This window comes from Oncorhynchus mykiss, chromosome 20 (assembly GCF_013265735.2).
Source record: "Oncorhynchus mykiss isolate Arlee chromosome 20, USDA_OmykA_1.1, whole genome shotgun sequence".
Taxonomy (NCBI): Eukaryota; Metazoa; Chordata; class Actinopteri; order Salmoniformes; family Salmonidae; genus Oncorhynchus; species Oncorhynchus mykiss.
Genome location: NC_048584.1, coordinates 21,259,188 through 21,278,316, shown reverse-complemented (window position 1 = coordinate 21,278,316; position 19,129 = coordinate 21,259,188). Strand labels below are relative to the sequence as shown.

General features: G+C 45.5%; 1 protein-coding gene across 5 annotated transcripts in view; it reads right to left on the bottom strand.

Annotated features, from left to right (window-relative positions):
• Positions 1-699: 699 nt before the first annotated feature.
• Positions 700-19,129, bottom strand: part of LOC110499104 (myocardin-related transcription factor A) — a 43,407-nt gene continuing 24,977 nt past the window's right edge. For 4 of the 5 annotated variants that reach the window (XM_021576006.2, XM_036955960.1, XM_021576009.2 and 1 more), the window contains 15 exons: positions 14,503-14,568; positions 12,635-12,690; positions 12,393-12,468; positions 12,011-12,178; positions 10,226-10,383; positions 9,963-10,091; positions 9,550-9,800; positions 9,220-9,388; positions 7,309-8,592; positions 6,828-7,040; positions 3,622-3,738; positions 3,347-3,502; positions 3,089-3,178; positions 2,802-2,862; positions 700-2,148 (listed from right to left, as the gene is read on the bottom strand). In XM_021576006.2, coding sequence (XP_021431681.2) covers positions 1,631-2,148; positions 2,802-2,862; positions 3,089-3,178; positions 3,347-3,502; positions 3,622-3,738; positions 6,828-7,040; positions 7,309-8,592; positions 9,220-9,388; positions 9,550-9,800; positions 9,963-10,091; positions 10,226-10,383; positions 12,011-12,178; positions 12,393-12,468; positions 12,635-12,690; positions 14,503-14,568 — 3,512 coding nt within the window. In that variant the 3' untranslated portion in view covers positions 700-1,630. The remainder of the gene's footprint in view (positions 2,149-2,801; positions 2,863-3,088; positions 3,179-3,346; positions 3,503-3,621; positions 3,739-6,827; positions 7,041-7,308; positions 8,593-9,219; positions 9,389-9,549; positions 9,801-9,962; positions 10,092-10,225; positions 10,384-12,010; positions 12,179-12,392; positions 12,469-12,634; positions 12,691-14,502; positions 14,569-19,129) is intronic. The other variant, XM_036955961.1, reaches the window with a different exon arrangement.

The following is a 19,129-nucleotide window of genomic DNA, read 5'->3' as shown; positions in this document are numbered from 1 at the left end:
GTGGTAAATCCTCATACATCTCAGTAACCAGGTTCCCACCATTTAACCCTAAAGGCACCCTATTCCCTATATAGTGCATGACTTCTGACCTGGGCCTATTCGACTCTGGTCAAAAGTAGTGCACTGTATAGTGTTATGGAATATGTTAGACTGCAGACTACCACTTCCACTCAATTCCCCCAGGGGGCAGCAGCAACCGTGTCCAAGTGCTGAGCCTGACTGATAAGCACACAAGAGCTGACAATTAATGTGATGTTCAGTCAGTGTCCCAGTTGATAAGCCGTGAGGCTGCTGGGTTAGTTTAGGCCTGTTTGTAGTTTTCCTTTTTTTAATCAGTTTGTTTCTGTCACCATCTGAACATAATAATCAACTTGGGCTTGCCGACCCAATGTAATCAAGACAATGCTGGACCTAAGCTAAGGTTGCCATCTCTCTGGGCACATGTGCATCCAAAGCAGTCCTCAAATGCTGATTTCTCACATAAATGTACACATTAATTTAGGTTAAAGACCAGTTAACTTGGCCTAAAAACAAAAAGTGCAGTTGATCTGTGATGGGTAACTCTCAAGCAGTATTTTGTCAATGATAATGTCGCCCTCCAGTGGCTATGTCCAGTGCCACAAAAACTGTACCAAGGCATAGACAGTCACCAAATCAGTGTGCATTTACAAAAGGTTATGGTATAATAAAAACAACACACATATTTTCAAGTTTATTGCATTTTTTATATATATTTTTTTCATATAAAATGACATGGTCCAAGTTGTTTGGAAACCAAGCCATGACCACTTTATTCCCCACCTGCTATTCTATGCAACTGGGAAGAAAAACATGGACAATCAATAATACACCCCCCACATACAGAAATGCATAGTGGCCTAGCAAACACCTCCAGTAACTGCCTCCTCCAATGAGGTTCATTTCACCAATTGGGGTGCGTTCAATTCAATACAACGTTTGCTAGGTTGCGTGGCGGACACGCTTCCCCAAAATGGCGTGTACCGTTCAACAGCCTTTGCCGTACATTTGCTTCTGTTTGGATAGTGCAGCGAGGTGTGGTTGATCAATATTGGTGTGACCATTTGAAAATCGTATTAACTCGTGCAGCACACACCATACACAACCTCCCTCTGGGCCACCATAATCAACCCGCTTTTCCACTGGTCGTTCAGTGCAGTTTCCGTTGAGCTAAACATTAAATACCATTGTAAAAGCTCCTCTGGTTTGCACCAATGAGGTTCGATTCATTATTTTCCACCAATGAGGTTTGTTCATTACAGCTTTCCACCAATCAGTGCAGGCACCACTGACACTTTGGGTCTGCCCTCCACGTGTATTACCCTTTGTCACCATAAGGGTGTGTCATAGACCAAGCTCCACTAATGCAGTACCACCTCTCACCCACTGCCTCTGATCTAAAGTCAGTTTTGCTCTTCAGCCTGTCCAACTAGAGTGAATGCAGGGCAAGGCCCCCGGTCTCAGTGAATGTGGCTGGGCCAGGTAACCTCCAGAGTGGTGGACCTGCTTATCAAGTAAGAGTGTTTGCGTGAGAGAGATAAGAGCCTGTACGCAGTATGCGTGAGCGTGTGTCTTTGTGTGTGAGTCTTTACCACTCCTCACTCCGTAGAAGCTACAAACAGGAGTCCCAGTGCAGAGTGAGGTCCGAGCTGTCCAGAAAGTCTACTGAGAACACACTAGGGAGCGTGTGGGGGCCCAGAGGGGCAAGACTCGTTCCCTCTCCACCTCCCATGGAGATGTCTAGCCAGTCCATGCTGTCCAGGGCTGGGTCCCCGAAGTCAAGCCCTGCTGGGTGGGGGGAGAAGCCCAGGTCACTGGTGTCCATGTCCATCGGGGAGGGGGGATGGTCCAGGATGCTGGAGGTGCTCAGCATTTGGCTGTGGAGGTCGTCAATTAAAGTCAGGCCACCGTCAGGCTCCACTCCCAGGATGGGCGTGCCGGTGGTGCTCTCCAGGAAATCCTCCAGACGACTACTTCCTGGGCAGGGCAATGGCTGCTGGGAGGGCAGGGCGGGTAGGGAGGGCTCCGGAGGGGGTGTGGGGGGCGACAGGTGGAGAGGGGACGAGGGAGGGGTGGGGGGGTTGGAGTGGAGGAGGGCCAGGGAAGGGTCTGATCGGAATCCAGAGATTTCTGGGTGGGGAAGAGAAAGAAAAAGCATAAATATTAACAATTATCAAACAAATGGGTTGGCGCTCATGTATTGGCAGTAACACCGTACCCAAACCGGCCACACGCATCGGCCATCGTACGCAAATTTATTTTGTCCCCCCACACCAAACGCGATCATGACAAGCAGGTTGAAATATATTTATTTGGGTACAGGTTGAAAATCATTAAACATTTATGGAAATGTAGCTAGCTAGCCTGCTGTTGCTAGATAATTTGTCCTGGGATATAAACGTTGAGTTGTTATCTTACCTGAAATCCACACATAAAACGGTCAACCGAATCGTTTCAAGTCATCTCTCCTCCTTCCAGGCCTTTTCTTGTTTGGACTTTATATGGCGATTGGCATCTAACTTTCATAGTTACCATGACAACCAACCAAACTCAGTTAATCTTTCAATCACCCACGCGGGTATCTGCTTCTATAAACCAAATGAGGAGATGGGAGAAGCAGGACTTGCACCGCGTTCAGCGTTACAAAGAGAACCGACCTCTATTTTAGGGCTTGGCAACGCAGTCTCTCATTGGCACACGCGACGCGAGCGGTGTGGTCAGCATGTAAGACATTATGAAGATATTTGTGTGAGTGTTGTGTGTACACTGCTCTGTTCGATTACCTCCACTCTTCAAGAGGATGTCAAACAGGTCGTCCATCTGTTGACTGCTCAGGCCGTTCTCCTGGGGGCAAAGAAGACATTTAGTACAGTTTACAGTACTCATGGCTGTTCAACAAAACCGGCAATCATGTGCAGTACTATAAAATCAACAACATACTGAGCAAATTTGAGATAAGATCAATGCTAACAGATGGACAGAGAAAATGAAAGATGGAAGAGAAAAATAATGAACAGGAAAGACATGGATAGACATGTGCAGAGGGACAAGGCAGGAGTGAAGGACATACTTTGAGGCGTTGAGTGGAGGAGAAAGAGGTCTGTTTAGGAGAGGGAGGGGTGAACAATGTGTGCCGGTCAAAGGTCGGACACACTTCTCTCTGAAAGGGTGGAAGGAGAGAATAAAGAAAGGATGAGGGAAGGGGAAAGGAAATAGGCTACAAAGAAAGAATAAATGCAAGTAAAAAATATAGTTGCAGATGAATGAAAAGCCAAATATGGGATGACAGTGGACATGCCATGAATGATCATTGCAGAATTGGTCTTACCTTGAGGAAGGGGGAAGCTGTGCTTGGGCTTTCAGACGAGTTTGACACCTCGTCAAAGAAAGGATGGAGATTGGGCGGAGCGGAGACAGACTGACTTGGCTCTGTTACTCCATTGGTCATGCCATTGGTCTCCAGATGTAGAACCGCCTTCTGTTCCTGAAGGAGAGAAAAAAGACAGTGATGATTTTAAGAGTATTGCCAGACAGTGACAGCTAAAATTGTGTGTGTGTAAGAGCAGACTTTGTATATGCCTTGATTAGTTGTAATTCTCATACCTTTTTGATAGGCTGGTTGACAGGGCCTGGTTGTAACTGTTGTTTTGATTGAGTGTCAGAGCTGAGTATCTCAGCTGGGGATTGGCTGGGGAGTTTGCCTGGAGTTGACTGCAATCGCTAGAGGACAAAATAGGGAGATTGAATTCACCATTAAACATGGATGGATTTTGATTAAGCTGGCCCGGGTGAAAAAGGATTGCATTTGTTTTGGACCGGGCTGCATCCCTGGTGTGAGTCCCGCTCTGGCCGACGTTGAAATCGGCAGAAAAAAACAAAAGTGACGTAGGTTAAGCATGTGGAGTAATGAGTAGGGTTTCACATGCAAAAGTGATGGCTTTTGATAAAAACGCTTTATGTGCCTTCCCAATGAAAACTAACATATTTTATGGAAAAGGTAGGTTTTTGAACGATACATAAGGCTGCCTTGTTGACAATATGACTGGGAGAGTCAAAATCACTGAGTCAAAATGCAAGCAGAGATCTCCCGCTCAGACAAAAAAATAAATGGGATACATGACTTGAAAAACATAAGCCTACGCAACATTAACCAATTAAAAACACTTCTGTAGTAATGAGGTTTGTGCAGTAGGCTATAGGCCCAATACATTATCACTGCACATTGGCAATGCTTGAATTGCCCTTCCAATGTTGTTCTTCTCAGACCACTTTGAAACCTCCCTGGACGTGGCTGCAAGACTAAACCTGATGGAAGATTGGTGCAGGAAGCTCATCCGTGGCTATAGGAAGCACTTAATTGCAGTTATTTTGACCAAAGTCTAGGGTGTCAATTTTGTCAATGCCATTTCTGTTAATTTTCTGATTGAAATGACTATATTGAGTTCAGAATCAAAAACAAAAGGTTCTGTATTTGTTGAGTCTCTCTTTAGCCATGGTTTTCAAAGTTTTGAAATCTCACATGATCAACATTGCTGTGCGTACATAGCTTCGTTATACAGTTTATGTTGCGAGGAAACTGCAGACACTGATCCGAGCTATCTGATTGGCCAGCAGTAGGCCTATAGATGCACTTGATTTGCTCTCTGGGCCTGGTGGGTAGGCAGAGTTCTACCTTCAGACATGAAATGGTTCAAAATTGGAACACTTTGCCTTCCCGGCGCTAGGGCTGTTGAATCAAGTGCACCTGCTTTCAACAGTGTGAAACCAATAACAAAAAATAGGAACGCAAGGCTTTATCGTTGTTTTTTTTACAGAAATGTTTGGTGATCGACTACGAATGGCTTGGAGATTGACCAGTCAATCGAGTTGGTGACCACTGTACTAAGCTATATGGAATTGTTTTAAGAAGGTCATTTAGCTATTTGATTTACTGCTATTAGCCCATACAAAAGCATCAAATAACGGATTCACTACATGGAACAACAGATAGCCCCCAAAACAAATCTAAAGGAAGTTTGTTCTGAAGTGTCAGTCCTATATCCGAGAGATACACTATACATACAAAAGTATGTGGACACCCCTTCAAATTAGTGGATTTGGATATTTCAGCCACAATTGGTTGCTGAAAGGTGTATAAAATCGATGCAGAAGTGCAATTGGCGGATGTGGTGGATTGAGACGCATCTGATGCAAAAAAACATGTCTCTAGCTTAAACTGACAGAGTTTATTGTGGATTTTTGTATTATGCTAACTCGATTTCCACGAGGCCACGGACATCCAACCGAAGTGGTTTACTGCACTGTGCTACCATATTTCACAATAATTTCTTCTTTGGGATAGGGGGGCAGTATTTATCACGTCCGGATGAAAAGCCTGCCCAGAGTAAACTGCCTGCTACTCAGGCCCAGAAGCTAGGATATGCATATTATTATTAGATTTGGACAGAAAACACTCTGAAGTTAACTGTTTGAATGATGTCTGTGAGTATAACATAACTCATATGGCATGCGAAAACCTGAGAAAAATCCAACCAGGAAGTGGGAAATCTGAGGTTTGCAGTTTTTCAAGTGATTGCCTATCCAATATGGGGTAAATGGGGTCAGACTGCACTTCCTAAGGCTTCCACTAGATGTCAACAGTCTTTAGAAAGTTGTTTCAGGCTTCTATTGTGAAAGGGGAGCGAATAAGACCACTCACAGTAGATGGCTCAGCTGAAAGCTATGAGTTGTTTATCGCGCGCGGCCGTGAGCACAAGCTCCGTTCCCTTTCCTTTTTAATGACAAAGGAATTGTCCGGTTGGAATATTATTGAAGCTTTATGATAAAAACATCCTAAAGATTGATTATATACATCGTTTGACATGTTTCTACGACCTGTAATGGAACTTTTTTTACTTTTCGTCTGGACTTCGTGCCCGCGCCTTGTGCATTTGGATTGGTGAACTAAGCGCGCGAACAAAAAGGAGGTATTTGGACATAAATATGGACTTTATCGAACAAAACAAACATTTATTGTGGAACTGGGATTCCTGGGAGTGCATCCCGATGAAGATCCTCAAAGGTAAGTGAATATTTATAACGCTATTTCTGACTTCTGTTGACTCCACAACTTGGCGGGTATCTGTATGGCTTATTTGGGGGGCTCAGCACTGTCCTCAGATAATCACATGGTGTGCTTTCACCGTAAAGCTTTTTTGAAATCTGAAACAGCGGTTGCATTAAGGAGAAGTTTCTTTTGAAACCTATGTATAACACTTGTATCTTTCATCAACGTTTATGATGAGTATTTCTGTAAATTGATGTGGCTCTCTGCAAAATATTACTGAACATAACGCGCCAATGTAAACTGAGATTTTTGGATATAATTATGAACTTTATCGAACAACACACACATGTAATTGTGTAAAATGAAGTCCTATGAGTGCCATCTGATGAAGATCAAAGGTTAGTGATTCATTCTCTCTCTATTTCTGCTTTTTGTGACTCCTCTCATTGGCTGGAAAATGGCTGTATGTTTTTTGTGACTAGGTGCTGTCCTCAGATAATCGCATGGTATGCTTTCACCGTGAAGTCTTTTTGAAATCGGATACTGTGGTTGGATTAACAAGAAGTTGGTGTATAACAATAAATGGTGAATAATAATTGTATGTTCGAGGAATTTTAACTATGAGATTTCTGTTGTTTGAATTTGGCGCCCTGCACTTTCACTGAATGTTGGTCAGGTGGGACAGTAGCGTTACACCTAGCCTAGAGAGGTTTTAACATAGAAACCTGTAACACTTATTAGCAGATTTCCAGCGTAACTGTACCTGTAGTGTGATGCGTTGTGATCCACTAGTTTTGCCCAATGAGGTCATGCCGTTCTGGCCCTCTGCATTGTGATTGGTCAGTGCTATCAGGTAGTGGTTGCCGTTGCCGTCGGTGACAAGGGTGGGTGTGGTGCCCGACTTGAGGAGGTCCAATGAGAAGGTCTGGGCGGGGACCTGGGTGCCATTCTGTTGGCCGATGAAGACTGGAGTGACCTGGAGAGAATAGGAGTAGAGAACAGACATATTCAAACCAACAGCCCAACAGAGATGGGGAAGAGACAGACCCAGGTCTTTGCCCGCTGAGGTCAAGAATAGTCTTTGGGTTTCAGACAAATTTATTCCATTAAAAATGCATGTATGGTTTCAGACAAGGTTAATTCTGTTAAATATGTACCTGATGTGCGGTGACCGTCTGCAGTGTGTATACCTGTACCGTAGATCTATAGACTGTACGATATAGATCTGTAATGACTGAATGTACCTGTTGTGTGGTGACGGTCTGACTCAGTTGTTTGTTCTGCTGCTGTCTCTGGGCCTGTCTCTGCTGCTTCCTCTGCTGGACCTGCAGCTGTTTGTGCTGCAGCTGGAGCTGTTTCTGCTGGGTCTGCTGGATGATCAGCTGCTGCAGCTGCTGCTGTTGCTGGAGTAGCATCTGGGCTGATGTCTTCTGCTGCTGCATCTGCTGTGTCTGTTGTTGCTGTTTTTGTTGCTGGAGCTGTTGGGACTGCTGTTGTTGTGTCTGCTGTTGTTGTTGTGTCTGAAGTAGTTGTTGTGTCTGTTGTTGAACCTGTATCCGGTGGATCTGCTGCAGTTTGAGCAGAGTCTGCTGGGAGCACTGTGTCGGCTGAGGCTGTCCCTTAGGCTGAGCTTCGTCCAACCCCTCCATCTCTTCTTGCGTCTCTACCTCTTTCTTGACCCTCACCATCTCTCCATTGGTGAGAGTGGGATAGAGAATGGTTGAGGCTCTGATGGAGGTGGTTTTGGTTTGGGCCTCCTGGGCATAACCGTTTATCACCACACCCTGCATCTCTTTCAATCCTGTCTGTTTCCCGTGCTCCAGTTGCGAGCGCAGGGTCTCCACCAGCCTCTGTTTCTGCCTCAGCATGCGTGTCAGCTCCTCGATCTGCTTGTCCTTCTCCTGGAGCAACTGGTCCTTGTCCAAGGGTGAGGCCTCCATGGCTGCCCCAGGGGCTCCTGAGGGCTCCTGAGGTGGGGTGGCAGGCTGAGGCGCAGTGGGTGAAAGCTGAGACTGGGAGAGGCTGCAGGTGGGTAAGTGACCCTGGTTCTCCTCTTTGATGGAGGCTGGGGAAGGGTGCAGGCTGAGCTGGGTCAGGGGAGAGCTCACCATCTCCCCAAATAAGTCTCCATTACAGCTGGTCTCATCGGGGCTCATTACCGCCAGCGACCGTTCTGACGGGGTGGGAGACACAGGAGGGGAGGAGTTTGTACTCCCAAACCTCATAATACGGGCTGGAGCAGCACTCTGAGCCAATGAGAAAGCGGGTATCTTCCCGCCTGCCTCTCCTGATTGGTGGGTGAGGGTATTGGTCCCGGCATGGGGGGGGGCAGAGATGGTGAAGCCAGCAGGTTGGGTTGAGGCGTGCTGTGGGGTTGGTAGGCTGGGTTTAGGGGTTACAGTCGCAGTGACACCAGCTCCACCTCCACCATTCTGCTCCTGGTAGTTTCTCAGCCTATCGATAAGGTCCATCTTAGTGCCAGATACGGTCAGACTCCGCAGTTTCAGCTCCTGTTTCAGCTCAGCAACCTGGAGGGGAGAAGAAGAGTTATGATTCTGATCCTTACCCCCTTGTTAAGTACACTATATATATACACAAAAGTATGTGCACACTCCATTCAAATTAGTGGACTCGGCTATTTCAGCAACACCCGTTAGTGACAGGTGTATGAAATCGAGCACACAGCCATACAATCTCCATAGACAAACATTGACAGTAGAATGGCCTTACTGAAGAGCTCAGTGACTTTCAACGTGGCACCGTCATAAGATGCCACCTTTCCAAAAAGTCAGTTCGTCAAATTTCTGTCCTGCTAGAGCTGCCCTGGTCAACTGTAAGTGCTGTTATTGTGAAGTGGAAACGTCTAGGAGAGACAACGGCTCAGCCGTGAAGTGGTAGGTCACACAAGCTCACAGAACAACACCGCTGAGTGCTGACTTCGTTTGCAACACTCACTACCAAGTTCCAAACTGCCTCTGGAAGCAAGGTCAGCACTAGAACTGCTCATCGGCAGCCACACGCAAGCCTAAGATCACAATGCGCAATGCCAAGCGTTCGTTTGAATGGTGTAAAGCTTGCCGCCATTGGACTCTGGAGCAGTGGAAATGCATTCTCTCGCGTAATGAATCACGCTTCACCATCTGGCATCTACTCACTTTGAAGTCATCCAGGTTGGCTGGTAACGTCAAAGGTTTGGCCCCTCCCACAGGGGTTTGGCTCTGACGACTTGGCCCATGCTGATTGGAAGGGGCCGGGGTCGTCGGGGGAACACTGCGTGAAGGGGAGGGGCCGGGGTTTGTTGAAGTTGGCTGCTCTGCAGGTGGTCTGAGGAGAAACAAGAAACAGAGAAGTGAGTTCACAAGCACACAACCACGCACACAGGGTGGCACAGTCGCTTTAACACACAAAACCACATGCCATTAAACAGCATTGCCAATTCCAATCCCAACACACACACACACACACACACACACACACACACTCACTTGGGTGGTGCTGGGAGGATGGTGTGGTAGTTGTAGTGCTGCTGCTGCTGTTGGTTGAGGATCTGCAGCTGGAGGAAGAGTTGCTGCTGGTGGAGGATCTTGGCGTAGGTGGAGTCCAACTGAGGGGGAGGCTCCCGGTCAGCCTTCTGGTCCGGAGGGATGTACTGGTGGTACTTCAGCTTCTTCACCTTGGGCTTCACGTCTTTTGACTTCTTAGGCCTCTGGGAGAGGCGCTCCAAGCTGGGCTTGGACTGGAACAGAGTTACAGGGAGATAGGGAAGGATCGATAGAGTGAGCGAGCGAGATCAAGGGAGGGAGGGTAAGAGTAAGTAAGTAAATATGATTGTATACAGAAAGTATTACATTCCAACCTTCATAGCAAGATATTCAGACTAACAGGGGATGTCCCTCACCTTGGTTTGACCACTGACAGGGCGGGAAGCAACTGGCGTCACTGTCCCATTGGTCAGCTTCTGTCGTTGCAAGGAGTCATGGTCATTCAGCAACAGCGGAGGAGGGGGAGGAGGGACCTGGGTAAGGAACTAAGAAAACATCTGATTGGTCAGTTGAAGCGCCAATAATGGGACAACTCACGCGATTACTCGTCTATGTAATCTCCATTCTGTGGCTATAAGTACTGTACAAAAATAAAAAAGATTTTTAGAATGATCTGTACCTGTGAGGGGGACATGTCCCCGTTCTGAGTGAGCATGTCAGAGGGTGACAGCTGGGAGACAGCACCCAGTGGAGAGTCGTGATTGGCTAGAGTGTCCGGAGAAAACGCATCACTGCTGTCCTCGTCCAATGAGGACTCTCCTGCACCCTTTGGAGAATCTGTGTGTGGTAGAGAGCAGAGGTCGACCGATTAATCAGAATGGCCGATTTCAAGTTTTCATAACAATCGGAAATCGGTATTTTTGGGTGCAGAGTTGCCGATTTTTTTAAATATATTTTTTTATACCTTTATTTAACTAGGCAAGTCAGTTATGAACACATTCTTATTTTCAATGACGGCCTAGGAACGTTGGGTTCCAGATTTTCACCTCGTCAATCTTGCAACCTTACAGTTAACTAGTCCAACCCAATAACGACCTGCCTCTCTCTCGTTGCACTCCACAAGGAGACTGCTTGTTACGCGAATGCAGTAAGCCAAGGTAAATTGCTAGCTAGCATTAAGCTTATCTTATAAAAAACAATCAATCAATCATAATCACTAGTTAACTACACATGGTTGATGATATTACTAGATATTATCTAGCGTGTCCTGCGTTGCATATAATCTGACTAAGCATACAAGTATCTAAGTATCTGACTGAGCGGTGGTAGGCAGAAGCAGGCGCGTAAACATTCATTCAAACAGCACTTTCGTGCGTTTTGCCAGCAGCTCTTCGTTGTGCGTCAAGCATTGCACTGTTTATGACTTCAAGCCTATCAACTCCCGAGATGAGGCTGGTGTAACCGAAGTGAAATGGCTGGCTAGTTAGCGGGGTGCGCGCTAATAGCGTTTCAAACGTCACTTGCTCTGAGCCTTCTAGTAGTTGTTCCCCTTGCTCTGCATGGGCAACACTGCTTCAATGGTGGCTGTTGTCGTTGTGTTGCTGGTTCGAGCCCAGGGAGGAGCGAGGAGAGGGACGGAAGCTATACTGTTACACTGGCAATACTAAAGTGCCTATAAGAACATCCAATAGTCAAAGGTTAATGAAATACAAATGGTATAGAGGGAAATAGTCCTATAATTCCTATAATAACTACAACCTAAAACTTCTTACCTGGGAATATTGAAGACTCATGTTAAAAGGAACCACCAGCTTTCACATGTTCTCATGTTCTGAGCAAGGAACTGAAACGTTAGCTTTCTTACATGGCACATATTGCACTTTTACTTTCTTTTCCAACACTTTGTTTTTGCATTATTTAAAACAAATTGAACATGTTTCATTATTTACTTGAGGCTAAATTGATTTGATTGATGTACTATATTAAGTTAAAATAAGTGTTCATTCAGTATTGTTGTAATTGTCATTATTACAAATAAATAAATAAATTAAAAATCGTCCGATTAATCGGCATCAGCGGTTTTGATCCCCCAATAATCTGTATCGGCGTTGAAAAAGCATAATCGGTCGACCTCTAGTAGAGAGATTAATTAAACCTATATTTCACCGTTCTTCTCACCAAACAAATGATCTTCTACAAAAACTAGTTGGTAAGTTGTGAGGTTCAGTATCACTACAACAAACATCTGTATTTCAAACTGTGAGATTAGTAATTGGCAATACACCAAGAGGAGATTGCCAAACCAGAATGACTAATGATGGTCTCACAGTCTCCACCATGAGGATTTTGCAATAACAATGTCCTGACACCAGTTCAGTACTGTGACATTGTGATATTGCAATGATAACATTTTGAGGAACATTTGAACTGTGTGTGTATTGCAGTAGACAGTGCGTGTCCATACCCAGTAGTGAGTGTTGCAGAGGACAGTCCAGGTCTACAGGCAGGATGTTCTTGTGGATAAGCTCTATAGGACCAGGTCTGTGGGAGATCTTATCATTGAGGTCATCAGCCAGCCTGGCCCTCTTCAGCTGCAGCTGCTTGGCCTGCAGAGACGGCTCTGCTGACGTCTCTGTGTGAAGAGAAAAACACATTGTTTCACAAGGATGTACAGACACCACTCAATTAGGTACACAAAGTCCACAAACAAGTGCATAACTAAACATACTTATGTATATAGAGCAGCACAAACAGACGTGGTATAGTTGGCTCAATGTAACCACGTCGAGAAGTAGCGTGTGACGGTGTAGTTCTGTGGTGATCAGAGAGGGGGCGCTGTGACTCACCCTCCAGTATGTGCATCCTGACCAGCTCTGAGCGCTCAGGACGACTCCTGATCTTCCTCTTCAGATAGTCCTCAGTCTGGAAGGGAGGAGAGGGGGGTGGGAGAAGAGAGAGAGAGAGAGAGAGAGAGAGAGAGAGAGAGAGAGAGAGAGAGAGATGAGTGTTGTCTCAGAGAGAGGACGCAGTTCAACAAAGAGTGCACATATTGAACTACAGAAAGAAAGACCGACGTGGAGAGACTCACCCTGGCTCTCTCCAGACTCCTCCGCTGCTCGTGGAAGGCTGCCGGACTCTTCAGTGCTGTGGACAGTGAGGGAAAGAGGGAGAAACGACGAAGGAAGAGAGAATGAACGAAGGAGTACAGACTATGCTGTGAGCTCTTCACCACCACTGGAGATTGACAGTGTGAGAACACACTCAAAGCAGAACTCTATAGGAAAAGGTCAAAGGAGTTATAACCACCAAACAGTAAGAGAAAATAGAAGTGTGTTTTTGTATTGACTGGTGCCTGACTCGTTTCAGCAGAACAGTGAAGGAGGAACAGCCTGCTATAGTATGAGAGAGGTGTACGTCTGAGAACAATCAATAAAGATCTGAATAACAGACCAGACAGGATCTTTAAGGAGGGGCGGACAGATGAGAGAGAGGAGTGATGGAACGACTTTCTGAGAGGGGGACTTTCTACATTCATCACTCTTCAACTGTATTGGTCCTCAGCATGTCCCTGTCTGTCTGTGTGTGTGTGTGTGTCACTAAGCATCTCACCCCAGCAGCCCCGATCAAAACACAAATGTGGACATACATGTAAGCACACAAACATACACACCAAAACAAGTACAAGACACACACAGTGGAAAGTTGAAGAGGATGATGGAGGGACACTGAAGATTTCATCATCACATCACCTGTGTGTGTGTGTGTGTGTGTGTGTGTGTGTGTGTGTGTGTGTGTGTGTGTGTGTGTGTGTGTCCGTCCATTGTGGGACGTAATGCTGGCTTACAGGAAGGGGTCAAGCCAGAGGTTAGGAGGTCAACCGGGGGGATGGGGTCACAGACTAGCAGGCCTAAATATTGGCCTAACCACTCATATCAAGTCAACATTTGTCTCCAAATACATGCAAATGGATCATGGAGGATCCTGTCTACTCTGTAATTCACTCTTATTTATATATCCAACTCTACCTTGACTGTAAATCCATGACATGAGCACTACCGTCAACAGACAACGGTTTTACCGTCAAGGCCCTGTATTCTGCTATAGCCTTGGGCCTTAGTCATAACAAGTGACTTATAAAGGTTGGGTTGTAATGCCTCCCCCACAGGAAGACAACCTGATCCTCAGTAATCTGGACTAATCTGGAATAAAGTCCTGTATGTATGTCTGTCTGTGCAGGGTAACTGTGTAGATACACAGTAGATACACAGTTCCCCTGGCCTGTTGTTGTTGTGTAATAAGAGTGGGATCACAGAGGAGAGGCCCATCTTAGGGCCAGGTTAGCCACTTTGCACTTTGTGACCCATCGTAACTAGCCTAGCACAACCATCCGGAGCACTCGCAAGCTTACATTCTGTTGAAGTGAAGCGAAACAAGAGTGACGCGGTCAGGATGGTCTTGGATCAGGCTAGGTCATAACAGAAGCAAATCCTGAATTGAAAATCGAACAGACCCCAACCGGGGTGCAGACTGAGTGCACTTGTCAAGGAGAGTCAGTGACAACGCTGTCACTGACAGTGACAATTGTGGCCTTGCTAGGGTCCTTCTGAAGGGTGCAGGTTAGGGAGTTAGTCAGCTTCTCTCTCCAGTAAGAACCGAGAGATAGCCCATGCACTTCCTCCTTCCTACAGCTGAACACTGAGTCTCTTCAGCTACTAAACAGAGCACAGAACAGGAAGTGGACACAGAAGGGGAAGCTGGCTGGCCCACTTGATAACACAACAACGCAAAACACAAGACAACACAATGCAAATGACAACGCTAACACAACACAACAGGCCTGTCTGTCCAATGGAACCGGAACAGAAACTGTGCTGGTCAAGCATGAAGAGTGATATTCTATTATATTTGCTGCTCTAGACAATAGAGATAAGGATAAAGAGTTTGGGCACTACTTACGTGGCATGATCCCTTGGCTGACCAGTTCCTCCCGGGTGCGTCTCTGCTGTAGTTTGAGCTGGAGGACTGCATGAGGACAGTGAGAGAGAGGTAGAGGAGAGTCAGCAACTGCCAGCATGGAAACAACAACAACCTCTTCAAAACAAGAGTTTCAGGTCTAGACTGCCATCCTACACTGAAGAATCCATCTGCAGGGCAGAGAGGGTATCCTTATGTCAACAAACACACGAGCAGACGGATAGAGCAGGACTCAATGGACAGAACCCTCACTCTTTTTTACTTCCTCCCTCGCTCTTTTTTTTGTTTTTTTTGTTGCTGTTGCAAAGGAGGGCGGAGTACAGTGACATTATTACACACTTCCTGTTTCTAAACTCAAAGTGCGCTTATAAAAACACAGAAGAATGTGTGTTTGAGAGACTCCTTGTTGCATGTACGCCTGACACATCGTTATTTCAAAACAGGAAACATCTCTTACATAACGACTCAGAGATACAATCACACAGTCAGTCTTGTCTGTCAGCAGACTGTTTTCTCACTGTTTAACCACTTAGCATGACCTATTGATTAATTCCTCACAGTAGCCTGTTAAGCCAGCTATGGTATACTTCCTTTAATTGTTGAAAGATTTGCAGTACAAACTATTATGTACTACAAATCTTGCAACAATTAAAGGAAGTAAGTAGACCCTTATCAGTCTTCCAATCAGAACAACTGACCACCTAAATGACTGTGTTCATGAGTCACACTGGTGGCAGGTAGCTTAACAGTTAGAGCTTTGAGCCAGTAACCTAAAGGTCAGAATCCCCAAGCCGACAAAGTGAAAAATCTGTCAACGTGCCCTTGAGCAAGCCACTTAACCCTTTTCTCCAGGGTCGCCGTTGATAATGGCTGACCCTGGCCATGACCCCACTCTCTGAGGGTGTCTCTGTGGAGTTGGGATTAGCAAAAAGCACATTTCCAATTCATATAGGCCAAATATAAGCACCCACCTATTTATTATTATAATAGATACACATCTCTCTATCCTGCTACTGTGTCAGTAACTTGTTGTGACCTTTTTGTTAACCAGGCTTTCTGGGAAACTCACCCCTGGTTTAATTATTGTATGCACTCAGGAGAGTCCCAAGCCACTGCTGCATTTCTAGGAGTGGACTATTTCTTGGTCATCAGTTCCCGTCTCTATGTAGTAGGCTAGTCTCTGTGGAGCGGCCACATGCAGAGCGTATATATATATATATATATATATATATATATATATATATATATATATATATATATATATATATATATATATATATATATATATATATATATATATATATATATATATATATATATATATATATATATATATATATATATATATATATATGTGTGTGTGTGTGTGTGTGTGTGTCCTTCTCTCTCGCCGGGTCCTTTAAGGGCAGGAGAACCTGTTAGGGAGGGCTGATACCATGACATCATCAGAAGTGCCAGGCAGTCTGAGTCTAGTCAGCTGTTCTTTTTATTTTATTTCACCTTTATTTAACCAGGTAGGCCAGTTGAGGACAAGTTCTCATTTGCAACTGCGACCTGGCCAAGATAAAGCAAAGCAGTGCGACAAAAACAACAGAGTTACACATATCGTCAATAACACAATATAAAAAATCTATATACAGTGTGTGCAAATGTAGAAGAGTAGGGAGGTAAGGCAATAAATAGGCCATAGAGGCGAAATAATTACAATTTAGCATTAACACTGGAGTGCTAGACGTGCAGATGATGATGTCCAAAAGAGCAAGAGGATAAATAACAATATGGGGATGAAGTAGTTGGGTATGCTATTTACAGATAGGCTGCGTAAAGGTACAATGATCAGTAAGCTGCTCTGACAGCTGATGGTTAAAGTTAGAGAGGGAAATATAGGACTCCAGCTTCAGTGATTTTTGCAATTCGTTCCAGTCACTGGCAGTAGAGAACTGGAAGGAAAGGCGGCCAAAGGAAGTGTTGGCTTTGGGGATGACCGGTGAAATATACCTGCTGGAGCGTGTGCGTGTTGCTATGGTGACCAGTGAGCTGAGATAAGGCGGTGCTTTACCTAGCAAAGACTTAGATGACCTGGAGCCAGTGGGTTTGGCGACGAATATGTAGCGAGGGCCAGCCGACGAGAGCATACAGGTCGCAGTGGTGGGTAGTATATGGGGCTTTATTGACAAAATAGATGGCACTGTGTTAGATTACATCCAGTTTGCTAAGTAGAGTGTTGGAGTCTATTTTGTAAATTACATTTCCGAAGTCAAGGATCGGTAGGATAGTCAGTTTTACGAGGGTATGTTTGGCAGCATGAGTGAAAGAGGCTTTGCTTGCGAAATAGGAAGCAGATTCTAGATTTAATTTTAGATTGGAGATGCTTAATGCGAGTCTGGGAAGGAGAGTTTACAGTCTAGCCAGACACCTAGGTATTTGTAGTTGTCCACATATTCTAAATCAGAACCGTCCAGAGTAGTGATGCCAGTCGCGGGTGTGGGCAGCAATCGGTTGAAGAGCATGCACTTAGTTTTACTAGCATTTAAAAGCAGTTGGAGGCCACGGAAGGAGTGTTGTATGGCATTGAAGCTCGTTTGGAGGTTTGTTAACACAGTGGCCAAAGAAGGGCCAGATGTATGCAGAATGGTGTCGCCTGCGTAGAGGTGGATCAGAGAACCACCAGCAGAATGATATCTAAGTGGGTGCCCATGGTTACGGATTTAGGGTTGTACCTGGTAGGTTTCTTGATAATTTGTGTGAGATTGAGGGCATCTAGCTTAGATTGTAGGATGGCCGGGGTGTTAAGCATGTCCCAGTTTAGGTCACCTAACAGTACGAACTCTGAAGATAGATGGGGGGCAATCAATTCACATATGGTGTCCAGGGCACAGCTGGGGGCTGAATGGGGTCTGTAACAAGTGGCAACGATGAGAGATTTGTTTCTGGAAAGGTGAATTTTTAAAAGTAGAAGCTCGAATTGTTTGGGCACAGACCTGTTCTGAGTCTGGTCTTCAATCTCACAGCATATCAGGGATTCTGAGTCCCTGCTGTAAGCAACGGACTTCATTTCTCTCTCTGCTCTTGCTGACACACACACAAACGCACTCACGTGTATGTAACATAAACACACTGTTACACACATACACTTGACTCACGTGACTATGCAGGCACACAAGCACACATACACAGACAATAACACAAACATGTGGAACGTGCCAGCCCAGGGCATGCCACACCACTTGGCACCCACGGGAAGTAAAGAGAAGGATCTATTCTGGGAGAGAGTCCCCATCACTTCCTCACATCTCTCCCCCTTTACCCTCTCTCCTAACCTTGCTTCTTTCTTTCTTTCACAGGCTCCCTGAGGCAGGTCATTCTCAATTATTTCTCTCTTCCTCTTTCCCTGGGGAACTTCACATTTAGTATCTCACTATAACCTTACCTCATTCTCTCTCTTTCTCACTCTCTCTCATCATTGCCTTGTCACCCACTCCAAGCCTCCCCCTGCACTATTTCTATCCACAGAACAAGAGATCAGAAACACTATCTGACTGATACCTCACACATCTGATACTCACTGACAGTATTGGTGTTAAGATGACACTGTAAAACGACCCTTGTTTATGGTAAATGTACCTATAAAGCCCATGTGCCTATTAAGTCCACTTCCGTCTGGATTCAAACACAAAATAAATAAATGTAATGTTGCAACCAGTGAATCTGGTTGTTATATTCATAACAGTTTTTATTCTAAGCCAATCAAATGTTTTTATTATTCAGTTGACATTTGTGTAAGTTCAAAGCTGCAGAAAAACATTGGTGTTGAGGCGACCCTCAGATAAACACATTTTCAATATTTTTAGTACCTTCTCAGATAAGTGATCATGCTTTATGTAAAATGATGAGACTAATGTGCTGATATTTAACACCATAGTACCCTCCAAACTCGTCATTAAGCCCTGGGTCTCGACCCCGCCCTGTGCAACTGGGTCCTGGATTTGACGGGACGCCCCCAGGTGGTGAGGGTAGGAAACAACATCTCCACCCCGCTGATCCTCAACACTGAGGCCCCACAAGGGTGCATTCTCCGCCCTCTCCTGTACTCCCTGTTCACCCATGACTGCGTGGCCATTCACGCCTCCAACTCAATCATCAAGTTTGCAGACGACACTACAGTGTGTTAGGCTTGATTACCAACAACGACGAGACGGCCTATAGGGAGGAGGTGAGGGCCCTCGAAGTGTGGTGTCAGGAAAATAACTTCACACTCAACGTCAACAAAACAAAGGAGATGATCGTGGACTTCAGGAAACAGCAGAGGGAGCACCTCCCTATCCACATTGATGGGACAGTCTTGGAGCAGGTGGAGAGATTTAAGTTCCGGCATACACATCACGGACAAGCTGAAATGGTCCACCCACACAGACAGCGTGGTGAAGGCGCAACAGCGCCTCTTCAACCTCAGGAAGCTGAAGAAATTTGGCTTGTCACCAAAAACACACAAACTTTTACAGATGCACAATCGATAGCATCCTGTTGGGCTGTATCACCGCCTGGTACGGTAACTGCTCCGCCCACAACCGTAAGGCTCTCCAGAGGGTAGTGAGGTCTGCACAACGCA